The sequence below is a fragment of the Rhinopithecus roxellana genome, chromosome 1 (genome assembly GCF_007565055.1).
Source record: "Rhinopithecus roxellana isolate Shanxi Qingling chromosome 1, ASM756505v1, whole genome shotgun sequence".
NCBI classification, from domain to species: Eukaryota; Metazoa; Chordata; class Mammalia; order Primates; family Cercopithecidae; genus Rhinopithecus; species Rhinopithecus roxellana.
Genome location: NC_044549.1, coordinates 59,772,701 through 59,785,847, shown reverse-complemented (window position 1 = coordinate 59,785,847; position 13,147 = coordinate 59,772,701). Strand labels below are relative to the sequence as shown.

Here is a 13,147-nt window from a genome sequence, read left to right as displayed (position 1 = left end):
CTGGCTTAGAGTTGGTGCCTTCTTGCTGAGAGCTCCCTTGGGCCTCTCTTATAAGGGCACTAATCCCATTCATGAGGGCTCCATCCTTATCATCTAATCGTCTCCTAAAGGCTCCCCTTAATACTGTCCCATTGGAGATTAGGTTTCAACATAGGAATTTGCGATAGACCACAGTATTAGGGGTATTTTGACTGCAGCAATGAGTTTGCTGCTGTTTTGAGAGAGAGGTGGTGCTTTATGCATCACGTGTTCCACGGGTTGGACACAGTGTTCATACGTGATCCTGCCTTTTAGGCAAGCCCAAGCAAGTGTTTCTCCTTATAATACCAACTTAATACAGAGCTTATTAAATATTTGAGACAAAGGGCCAAGAGAAATGTGAGGCCCAAATTTCCCTTTGTAATTACTGCTGGCAAGGTGCAAGCTTTTAGCACGTGAACTGTTTTCCTGGAAAGCACACACATGAAAACTGGAGTATTCCTTACGGGGAAATCGACCTCTATTGGTAGCCATAGCTTCCCCTTCGCTAAGAACTGCTGTAAGCACGGAATCGCTATCAATAGAAACCCTTCCGCGTTCCTCGGTAACTAAGGGCAACCCTGCGCTCCCGGATGTGACGTCAACGTTCTTCTGTTCTTCCGCCTGTCGACCGGACTCTAGGCTCCCAGGTTTGTTTGCTGTGTACGTGGAAGAAGCAGGCGCATGCGCACACGGGCCCCTTCGTCTCAGCTGTGCGGAACGGCGGAGGTTAACATCACGGGCTCGCGGGAGGCTCTCGGGGTCATGGCCACACGCTGACAGAACTAGCCGAGTGGGAAAGGGAGCCAAGCCGTTCCTCTGCACCCTTCCGCAGGCCTGAGACCTTCCCGCTTGGTGCTGCCGCCGCCACTGCCGGCTGAGGAGGGGCGATGAGTTGGTTCAACGCCTCCCAGCTCTCCAGCTTCGCTAAGCAGGCCCTGTCCCAGGCCCAGAAGTCCATCGACAGGGTTCTGGACATCCAGGAAGAGGAGCCGAGCATCTGGGCCGAGACCATTCCGTATGGAGAGCCGGGTAAGAGAGAGAGGAGCGGGATTCCCGGCTCTCGGAGGCTGCTGTTCTCCTGATGCAGACAGGCTAAGTGGTGTAGAGAGGGGTCCTTCCTTGCTGAGAGAGTTCTCTGAAAGTAATTTCTCCCCGGCCCATTCCCTAATGCTGCTTCAGCCTCCAAGTCGGTCTTTGCCGTTTTCCTGAGGGAAAGCCCAGCCCCAGGTTCCCCCTTGTCTTTGGTCGTGGGCGCGAGGCTTGTGGACTTCGATGACAGGGGACTTGGTTGGTTGGTCTTGCCCTCAAGCCCTCCCTCGACGCAACTTCCAAGCACAACCTTCCCGAACCTGAATCTCGAATTGCCTCTCGTCTCCGGCACTGTTGGGATCCAAGGTCTCAAGTACGTAAATCATCAGGGAAGGGAAGAACCATCGCTAACATTCAGTGAACATTTCGCGCTTCGTAGCGCGTAATGTGGTTTTATGTTGTTGAGACGGAGTCTCACTCTGTCGCCCGGGCTGGAGTGCAGTGGCGCGATCTCGGTTCACTGCAACCTCCGCCTCCCAGGTTCCAGCGATTCGCCTGCCTCAGCCTCCCTAGTAGCTGGGATTACAGGCGCCCACCACCATGCCCGGCTAGTTTTTGTATTTTTAGTAGGGACGGGGTTTCACTATGTTGGCCAGGCTAGTCGAACTCCTGACTTAAGGCGATCCACCCGCCTTGGCCTCCCAAAGGGCTGGTATTACAGGCGTAAACCTGTAATGTGCTTTTTTATGGCCTTCTCATCTTCAGAACAACTCCCAGAGTGAGCTTGATTTATATCTGTGTTTTACATAAGAGGAAAATGAGGCCCAGAATGGCCAAGTAACTTGCTCTAGGTCACACGGCGGATGAGGATTAGAATGTGCTGGAGGTATTGCCCAAGGAATGTGTGATCCAAGATTTTTGGATTGTATCACATTTTATTTCTGAATAGCCAAATCTCTCTTTGCAGTTTCATTGAGCTTAATCTTTCAGGGATCTTCATTCAGTTGCTTTTGACTCTTAAGTCTAAGGAACAGTTAGCATTTGATGTGTGGGGTAAAGATTTGCAGGTGTGGGGGATGTGAACCTTTGTGTGAAAAAGGATAAGAGATGTGCTTGACTACTCCTTTCTGGTTTCTGTTCTTAATTTTACATCAGTGAAAAGTCAGGACCTAAATTTGAGGTACCTCATTTTAAGGTATTTTGGTCCATGTGTGTATGTCATGATCCTCTTTACTTTTTACAGGATGCCATATAACCTTGCTGGAGTAACTGTTTTTTTTTTCATATGTGCCCCAGTTAATTAGAATTACTAAACTTTAGATAAGAAAGAATATAGGTTTTATATGTAAGGATATTTGTTTTCTGAAAATGACCATAGTCTTCAGAATGGTATAATTTCGATGGATGCCAGATAACCCTGAGATTATATAAAGTATTCTCCAAGAGGCAACATTAATTCCTGTCATCCTTTGAATGTGTTTAAATTAATCAGACATAATCTTGGTTGTTCATTTGCATCTTTAATTTTGATTTTCTCTAGTTTGGATGTATAATGCAAATGGATGTGTAGAAGTATGCCTCCAAACTGAAGTTTTCTACTTTTCATCCTAACTGAAGTCATATATATATTTACATATATATATATTTGGTTTTCTTCTTGAGACAGAGTCTGGCTCTGTCTTCCAGGCTGGAGTGCAGTGCTGTCATCTCTGTTCACTGCAGACTCTGTCTCCTGGGCTCAAGTGATTCTCCTGCCTCAGCCTCCTGAGTAGCTGGGATTACAGGTTTGCGCCACCACACCTGGCTAATTTTTGTAATTTTAGTAGAGACAGGGTTTTACCATGTTGACCAGGTTGGTCTTCAACTCCTGACCTCAGGTGGCCTGCCCGCCTCGGCCTCCCAAAGTGCTGAGATTACAAGCATGAGCCACTGTGCCTGGCCTGAAGTCACATTAAAGGATAGATTCTACTGTAAGACTTGATAGTTTTTAGAAGCTTTTAGTTACTTGTGCTCTCTCCACCAACCTCTAATTGTGAATATTTTGTTCAGCCACATTTTAATTTGGAAAACATTTTTAAAGAAATGCTTTAAATATTTTAATGAATATACCATTTTTAAGATACTGATTATGCCATTTTTAAAAATCAGGATTTTAGTAGTAGCTATTTGTATGACTGATATGATAATTATCTTTTTCCCCAAGAAAATAGTCATTTTCTTTGCAGTATTTTTTTAAAAACCCTAGTGTCAACTACCTAGATCTATGTCAAAGAGCAATAGTTCTTAAAAACACATTTCTGAAATTCATAATGACCTTGTAATTTCTGACATAATTTAGAATTTGAGAACAAAACTTCCTCTTAGAGTGGGCTTGGAGAGTGGAATTTAGAGAATCAGCCTGTGATTAAGTGGATGAAAATGAATTTATTCTCTAAAACTTACCATTCCCATCAGTTTAATTTGATCTTCACAAAAGAACATTTCTCACCGTGGCTTTTGTTGTTTTGTTTGTTTTCGAGACAGGTTCTCGATCTGTCACCCAGGCTGGAGTGCAGTGGTTCGATCATGGCTCACTGCAGCTTCTTCCTCCTGGGCTCAGATGATCCTCCCATTTCAGCCTCCTGAGTAGCTGGGACCACATATGTGGGCCACTAGGCCCACCTAATTTTTAAATTTTTTTTTGTAGGGACAGGGGTCTCACTACAGTCACCTAGGCTTGTCTTGAACTCCTGGGCTCAAATGATTCTTCTAGTGTTGGGATTATAGGTATGAACCTCCATACCCATTGAGTTCAGTTTTTGAGTGTTGCCCTTTGTCTACCTCTTAACTATATTACTGATATTACAAGTAAAAATTAATATGAAACTGAATAGGTAGGGTAATTTTTCTGTGACTGCACATGGCCCTACATATTCAGTCAGTTTCATATTAGTTTATTTCATATTGATAAGTAAAGCCTGTTATTATGAAATCAATCATAGGTATCTTGGACTTTCTGTGGGTTATAAAACATATACTGTTACTTCCTTAATTTGTTGTAGGGAGGAATAACATACTTGCGTCTGGTAGTCCAGGCCAGACCCAGTCTTTTGTCTGTGCTCCTCCTTCCTCTCAGGTGGACCCACACCAGTTTTCTTCTTTAAGTCCCAGTATTAACTTGGAAACTACTTAATGATCTAGTAAGCAAGGAGTTTAGCAGGTGCAAATTATAGGTATTTCATAGGGTATTTTTTTCTAAATTTATATTTATGCTGATTTATAATGATGAGTGAAATATTAATGTAACATATATGTGTTCTTTTTTTTTAATATTTACTTTTTTGTCAAAGGAATAAGTTCGCCTGTCAGTGGAGGATGGGATACTTCAACCTGGGGGTTGAAATCAAACACTGAACCTCAGAGTCCACCAATAGCCTCTCCTAAAGCAATCACAAAGCCAGTTCGGAGGACTGTGGTCGATGAATCTGAAAATTTCTTCAGTGCCTTTCTCTCACCAACTGATGTCCAGACCATTCAGAAGAGTCCAGTGGTATCAAAACCTCCAGCAAAATCACAACGACCAGAAGAAGAAGTGAAAAGCAGCTTACATGAATCCTTGCACATTGGACAGTCAAGAACTCCTGAAACAACTGAGTCACAAATAAAAGACTCTTTGTGTGTTTCAGGGGAAACTCTGGCAGCAGGTACTTCATCACCTAAAACTGAAGGCAAGCATGAAGAAACTGTTAATAAAGAATCGGACATGAAGGTGCCAACTGTAAGTTTGAAAGTATCTGAAAGTGTAATTGATGCGAAAACAACTACGGAAAGTATATCTAATATGTCTACACAGTCTCTCACAGCAGAAACAAAGGACATGGCTTTGGAACCTAAGGAACAAAAACATGAAGACAGGCAGAGCAATACACCTTCTCCTCCTGTTAGTACCTTTTCATCAGGTACTTCTACCACCAGTGATATTGAAGTTTTAGATCATGAAAGTGTAATAAGTGAGAGCTCAGCAAGCTCGAGACAAGAGACTACAGATTCAAAATCAAGTCTTCACTTGATGCAGACATCTTTTCAGCTTCTCTCTGCATCTGCTTGTCCTGAATATAATCGTTTAGATGATTTCCAAAAACTCACTGAGAGTTGCTGTTCATCTGACGCTTTTGAAAGAATAGATTCATTTAGTGTACAGTCATTAGATAGCCGGAGTGTAAGTGAAATCAATTCAGATGATGAATTGTCAGGCAAGGGATATGCTTTAGTGCCTATTACAGTTAATTCTTCAACTCCAAAGTCTAAAACAGTTGAGTCTGCTGAAGGAAAATCTGAAGAAGTAAATGAAACATTAGTTATACCCACTGAGGAAGCAGAAATGGAAGAAAGTGGACGAAGTGCAACTCCTGTTAACTGTGAACAGCCTGATATCTTGGTTTCTTCTACACCAATAAATGAAGGACACACTGTGTTAGACAGTGTGGCTGAGCAGTGTGAACCTGCTGAAAGTCAGCCAGAAGCACTTTCTGAGAAGGAAGATGTTTGCAAGGTAACTCCAGTAGGTGGAAGGGATTTTTAGATGTGCTTTTCAGAGATTAAATCATTTGTTTTAAAATATATTTTCATTGATGCATGATAATTCGTACAGATTTAAAAACACAGGCTTTTGCCATTTCAGTGTAGCATTAAGGACCTTGAAGTTCAACAATTCTTAATATAATTTGAAATTTCTCCAAGGCAATTATGGTAGAATAAGTTGATACTTCAATATAGTTAAGCATGAAAATTTTCATCTTACATCTTTTTTGTTGAGTCCTTATCACTTTAACATTCTGTTATGCTCATTAGTATGTCAATTTGCAAAGGAATATTTTCTTACATTAACATGTATCTTCACCTCCTTTGCAGATGGATGTGCCAAAAAAAACCTAAATGTTATGGTTTTTCTTGTATCAGAATTTGTTTTTGCATGTTTACATTATTTGTAGCAAATATTAAATGATAATTTAAGGTTTTTATTATTGGTGCTTTTCTGTTGTTAGTATTTTCATTCATATATAAGGAGTATATATCCTTATATTGCTTCAGTTTGTTTTCTGTTTATGTTATTTTTGAGATCTGTTGATAGCTATATTTCACATGAACAAGAAAGAGAAATGTCTAAGGAACAAAAGCATTGCTTAGGAGTGACAAATTGCTTCTACCTAATACATGTGAAAAGAAAGTGATATACATTCTTTAACTAACATTAAGTCCTAGTTTTGGTTTTTACTGTGATTTTTAGATATAGAAATTGAGTTGGATCTGGCATCTTTAATAGACTTCTGAGATGTAGGATGTCTTGAAGAAATGTCCTGTAAGTGCCATGTATTGAATTACTTAATTTTTTTTTAAAGTGCCAGATTCTGTTATTCAGGTTAAATATTCACAAACAAAAATGCTGTGCAATAATATTTCAATTAGTAATAGCTATATACTGTAAGATATATAATAGGAGTTTGAATTCTTAGAAACCAGCACTAATTGCTATCAGATATTTTTGAATTTCAGTGTGTTTAAGAAGGTAAGTGATTTCTAAGTTCATCTAAACCAAACTCAGGTAAGACTTTGTTTTTTTAAGTCCAAAAAGGAACCATTCCTACTCTTTTTATACTTAAGTTTATCACTGTTTGAGCAGGACCTAAGGAATGAGACATTCTAAGCATTACTTTTTGTTTAGCTTTATACTGATACATTATGGAGATTTAAAAATTCTTATGGGTTTTCTAAAATTACTTTTAGTATGGATGGATGGATGGATGAATGAGACAGGGTCTCTCTCTATTGCCCAGGCTGGTGTGTAGTGCTGCGACCATGGTTCCCAGGGTTTCTCTCTGTTGTTCAGGCTGGTGTGCAGTGGTGCGATCACAGCTCATGGCAGCCTCGACCTCCTGGGCTCAAGCAGTCCTCCCACCTGATCCAATCTAGTAGCTGGGACCACGGGCTCACACCACGCCGGGCTATTTTTTTGATTTTTAGTAGAGATGAGGTCTCACTGTGCTGCCAGGCTGGTCTTGAACTCCTGGGCTCAAGCAGTCCTCCCATCTTGGCCTCCCAAAGTGCTGGGATTATAAGCATGAACTTGTGTCCAGCCCTACTTTTATTTTATTTTATTTATTTATTTTTTGAGACAGAGTCTTGCGCTGTCACCCAGGCTAGAGTGCAGCGGCGCAGTCTTGGCTCACTGCAACCTCTGCCTCCCAGGTTCAAGTGATTCTCCTGCCTCAGCCTCCTGAGTAGCTGGGACTACAGACACGTGCTACCATGCCTGGCTAATTTTTGTATTTTTTGTAGAGATGGGCTTTCACCATGTTGGTGAGGCTGGTCTCGAACTCCTGACCTCAAGTGATCTGCCCTCCTCAGCCTACCAAAGTGCTGGGATTACGGCATGAGCCACCGTGCCTGGCCTCTACTTTTATTATTTATTTATTTATTTTTATTTTTTGACATGGAGTTTCGCTGTTGTCACCCAGGCTGGAGGGCAATGGCATGATCTTGGCTCAATGCAACTGCCGCCTCCTGGGTTCAAGCGATTCTGCAACCTCAGCCTCCTAAGTAGTTGGGATTACAGTTGCCCACCACCATGCCCAGCTAATTTTTGTATTTTTAGTATAGACTGGGTTTCGCCATGTTGTCCAGGCTGCGCTCAAACTCCTGACCTCAGGTGATCCACCCACCTTGGCCTCCCAAAGTGCTGGGATTACAGGTGTGAGCCACTGCGCCCGACCTACTTTTACTTTTTTAAATGCAATATATCATATTTTAAAAAGGATACGTGTTTCAGGTAAAGAATAATACAGAAAACAGACACTCGTGTATCCACAACCTAGCTAAGATAGAGGCTTTAAGATATAGAGGCTTTAAATTCCCTCTTTGACCTCTTTTGATTGCATCCATCTCCCTTCTTTTGATGTGTACGCGGATTATTCCGGATTTTTGCTATTACCAGGAAGCTACAGTAAGTATTCTTATACATGTCACCTACTGCATTTATGCAAGAATTTTCTCCTCTAAGTTATACCTAAAAGTGAAATTTTCTATATCAAAGAGTGTGTAGATCCCCAACTAGATATTGCCTAATCATTTTCCCAAGTGGTTTCTCAACTTACGCTCCCACTAGCTATTTGATTGTACTTACTTTTACTCTCCTATCAGCTGCCTAAGAGTTCTTCTTGTTCTGGATCCTCTTGTGTTCCTCATATTGTTCTTAATTGTTTTTATGAGCTAGAGCTGTTTTCTTTGTTACAGTGATACAACTGCATGTAAAAATGGTCTTTTTTAAAGCTAAGTGTTCTGATTTTTATGTATTCGCCTTATCCAGACAGTTGAATTTCTGAATGAAAAGCTGGAAAAAAGGGAGGCTCAGTTATTATCTCTTAGTAAGGAAAAAGCACTTCTAGAAGAAGCTTATGATAACCTGAAAGAGTAAGTATTCTGCAAATGTGAATAATGTTACACATTTTCTGGAAGCCTGTATACTTTGTACATATTTAAGAATGTTTTTGAAATTAAAATGTTTTGTAATTTTATCATTATTGAAAGTTGTATGGATTTCAATTATAACCCTAAAGATTACTTTTCTCTTTTAATTGTCTTTACCATATTACCTTTGCCATTGAAGAGAGTCGTTTTGCAAAAACTGCAAAACTCTCTCCTTTCATTTTTAGTCTTTTAGTATTAGAGATTTAAAACATGTATTTAAAGAAAACTGTATTATACAATAACACAGTTTTGCTATAAGGAGCTCATTGGGAAAATGTGACTCAAGAAGATTCAGAATTGAATCATTGTATTTACTTTGCTCTTATTTTTGCATGTCAGATATTGGTGACATTTCACTTTCTAACAGGTTCTCTTTGAGGTGTTTCAAAATAAATTTAACAAGGGAAATTTCCTTATTTTTTTTCTTAGAAGTTAATAGGCCTTCAACTGTTCTATTTTAATAAGGTATATATGTCAGAGAAAAGTTATCTTCCTTTTGAGAATTGAACTCATGTATACTTTTGGGATATATAAATACCATCCTCATTCTCAAATATTATTTTAAATTTAGTGAAATGTTCAGAGTGAAAGAAGAAAGCAGTAGCATTTCTTCCTTGAAAGATGAGTTTACTCAAAGAATTGCAGAAGCAGAAAAGAAAGTTCAACTAGCCTGCAAAGAGAGAGATGCTGCTAAAAAGGTAATTGAAATTTAAAGTAATATTAATTAAACTCTATAGAGACATAGATTTTTGAAGAATGCATTCATCATATTTTGATATTGGAAAAAAGAGAAGTAAGGTGAAAAGGATATCATCTATTAACATTTAAATTGCAGATTTTTGGCCAGGTGTGGTGGCTCATGCCTATAATCTCAGCATATTGGGAGGATGAAGTGGGTTGATCACTTGAGCTCAGGAGTTAGAGAGCAGCCTGGGTAACATGGTGAGACCCTGCCTCTCCTAAAAAATACAGAAAGTTAGCTGGTCATGCTGGTGTGCGCCTGTGGTCACAGCTACTCAGGAGGCCGAGGAGGGTGGATCGCTTGAGCCCAGGAGTTCAAGACCAGACTAGGCAACATGGTGAGACCAAATCTCTACAAAAATTACAAAGATTACCTGGCCATGATGGCAGGCACCTGTGGTCACAACCACTCAGGAGGCTGAGGTGGGAGGATCACCTGAGCCTGGGAGGTTGAGGCTGCGGTGAGTCGTGATCGTACCACTGCACTCCAGCCTGGGTGACAGAGTAAGATCCTGTCTCAAAAAAAAGGAATTTATTCTCATTTATATTTTCATATTAAAACTTGCTTGTATATCTGAATTTAGGTTTTGTATGTAATTTTCAAAGCTGTTTTCTTAGTCTTAGTAAACCAAGGTAGTAGATTAACTGAACAAAACTTACAGATTTTTATTGAGAATGTGATTATGGATAGCTTCTTTGGATGAGGGAAAAATGAGAACTGTACTTAGAGTGAAAGTAATTCTTTATGGTGTTCACAGATTTCTTTTTTATTAGGAAATCAAAAACATAAAAGAAGAGCTTGCCACTAGATTAAATAGTAGTGAAACTGCAGACCTTTTGAAAGAGAAAGATGAGCAGATCCAAGGGTTAATGGAAGAAGGTGCGTAAAGTATTTGGTTGACTATGTAAGAAGTACTTGCCACATAACTAGCTGATGCTTCCTAATTAAAAATACTGAAAGCAAGGAGGGTTTGGACGTAAACCATAGAAATAGTAGGTGACAGTTTACAGAAGAATGAGGAGTAAGATATATTGAGACAGAGATATGTGTTTCTAGCTTTAGTTTTTAGGGAGTAAAAAAAATAAATCCCTATAAAATTGACAGAAATTTGTGTGCTGCCCTAAGAAAACTTTAAACAGGTCTTAAGAACTGGGATTTATGTAATATCTGAATACCTAGCTTGGTTACTATATGATACTGTATTGTTCTGGCATTCGATAGTGAATTTTTCATTGTACTGTTTTAATTTTTAAATTATTCAGCACCTTTGTCTCTGAAAAGATTTAAAATTAACAGGGTTGGCTGGGTGTGGTGGCTCATGACTGTAATCTCAGCACTTTGGGAGGCCGAGGTGGATGGATCATTTGAGGTCAGGAGTTCGAGACCAGCCTGGCCAACATGGTGAAACCCTGTCTCTACTGAAAATGCAAAACTTAGCCGAGTGGTGGTGGTGCATACCTCTAATCCCAGCTACTTGGGAGGCTGAGACAGGAGGATTGCTTGAGCCTGGGAGGTGGAGGCTGCAGTGAGCCGAGATCATGCCACTGCACTCCACCCTGGGCGACAAAGTGAGGCCTTGTCTCAAAAAAGTGAAATAAAATAAAATTAACAGCATTATAGAAATTAAAGATCTATTCATGAAATAAATCATTACAAATGGACAGTGAATTAATTTCTTCATGTAATATCCTGGAAGACAGGAGGTTTTGGAAAAGGTGGTCAAGTGAATCTCTTTTTACTTCTCTTGTTGTTAATTAAAGTTTTTGTAGTTATAAGAGTAATACTTGCTACTTGTAGAAAGTTTTGAAGTTATAGGAAAATATATGAATGAAGAGGAAAAGTAGATTATAATTCAGTATTATAAGGAACTATTAATTTTTTCTAGTTTTAATGCATTTTCCATGCATTTTTAAACATAGTTAAGATCATATATTTAATTTGCAGTCTTCCTTCTCTTATATCTCTCTATGCCATTAAATGCTTTTTATCATTATTAATGGCTACATTAAAGTCCATTATATGGGTATACCATAATATGTTTTACTGTTTCTAATGCTGTATATTTATTTCTGTAATGTTAATATTACAGTTAGTGGTAGGATGAATGTTTTTGTGCTTAAATCATTGAACCTAAGTGAATTTCCAGAGAAAGTGTAGAGTTTGAGAACAGTTGGAAGCAGTCATTTCAAAGTTAGCTTTACTCGACTTTTTAATTTATTCAACTAATATTTATTGAAGAGTTAGTATGTCAAATATTATGTTTGATACAATAATAAATATGACACACTCTGTCCTTTAGGAGCTTAGTTTAGTGAGAGGGAAATATAGGAACACAGATAATTATAAAACACACTTCTAAGCTCTAAAATAGAAAAATGAAGGAAGAATTGTTATAATTATTTTCTCAAGATGTCTTGAAGTTATTGACTGCCTTGCCTTATAATATTGGAGACCTAGGGCAAGGCTGACTGCATGGTTTTCTTATTTTTAAAAAGTTATTTAAAAATTAATATCAAATGTTACTATTTTGTAATTTAGTAATTTCGTCAGAGAATGAACTGATGTCTTGTTTCGCTTAATGAAACTTTTTACAGAGAAAATAGAGCAATTTCACATGGGAGTGTTTTATATTCACAGAGTATTTACATTTTACACAAAGGTATTACATACTGTTTCCGCATGCCCCAGAAATTTTTTTTTTTTTGAAACAGAGTCTCACTCTGTTGCCCAGGCTGAAGTGCAGTGGCATGATCCCAACTCACTGCAACCTCCACCTCCCAGGTTCAAGTGATTCTCCTGCCTCAGTCTCCCAAGTAGCTGAGACTATGGGTGCCCACCACCATGCCCAGCTCATTTTTGTATTTTTAGTAGAGACAGGTTTTCACCATGTTGGCCAGGCTGATCTTGAACTCCTGACCTCAGGTGATCTGCCTGCCTCGGCCTCCCAAAGTGCTGGGATTACAGGTGAGAGCCACCTCACCCGGCCAATATTTTGAAAACTTAAAGCTAAAGAGCTGTAAAACTCAAAGCTGAAAGCACACTACAATGAATACCTGATTACATCATCACTTAGATTCATCAAGTGTTAACATCTTGCCACACCTCTTCCATATCTTTCTGCACATACATACACTACGCTTTTGTCAACTCATTTGAAAGGAGGTTAGAAATACCATAACATTCTGCTCCTAAATTCTTCAGTCTGCATCTCCCAAGGGCAAGTACATTTTCCTTGACAGGTACATCATAGTCAAACCTAAGAAATCAGCATTAGTTCAGAATTATAATCCAGCATATATTTTAATATTTATCCTAGTTTTCTCTAAAAGCATCTGTTATAGTTGATCATTTGTTCTGTCCCAGGATCCAAAGTTTGCCCATTGCATTTGGTTGTTATGTCCTTTTAGTCTTCCATCAATTTAGGACAGTTCTCTCTTCTTTATGTCATTGAGGACTCTGTGGAGTCCAGGGCAGTTGTCCCACAGGATGTCCCATGTTTGGGAATTTGTTACTTTATTCATGATTAGATTTAGATCATATTTCTAGTAGGAAATATCTAGGTGATATTGAACACCTACCTCACATCAGCAGGCACATATTGTCAAACTGTACTACAATTGGTGATGCCAAAACTGAATGCTTAGTTAAGGAGTTGACTGCCAGATTTTTCTCTTTAAAATTAGTTAGGTGATATGTGAGAGTGATTCTTTAAGACCGTGTCAATATCCAGTTTCCCAACAACCTTTTACCCAGTAATTTTAACATTCATTGATGATTCTTGTCCAAATTAGTTGTAACATTGTGGGTTACAAAATTGTGATTTAAAAAAATTCTATTATTTTGTGTTATTGA

General features: G+C 39.1%; 1 protein-coding gene across 1 annotated transcript in view; it reads left to right on the top strand.

Annotated features, from left to right (window-relative positions):
- The first annotated feature begins 600 nt into the window (after positions 1-600).
- Positions 601-13,147, top strand: part of TMF1 (TATA element modulatory factor 1) — a 33,313-nt gene continuing 20,766 nt past the window's right edge. The window contains exons 1-5 of the mRNA XM_010383049.2: positions 601-1,050; positions 4,380-5,581; positions 8,393-8,496; positions 9,125-9,251; positions 10,069-10,174. Of these exons, the coding sequence (XP_010381351.1) occupies positions 909-1,050; positions 4,380-5,581; positions 8,393-8,496; positions 9,125-9,251; positions 10,069-10,174 (1,681 nt within the window). The 5' untranslated portion in view covers positions 601-908. The remainder of the gene's footprint in view (positions 1,051-4,379; positions 5,582-8,392; positions 8,497-9,124; positions 9,252-10,068; positions 10,175-13,147) is intronic.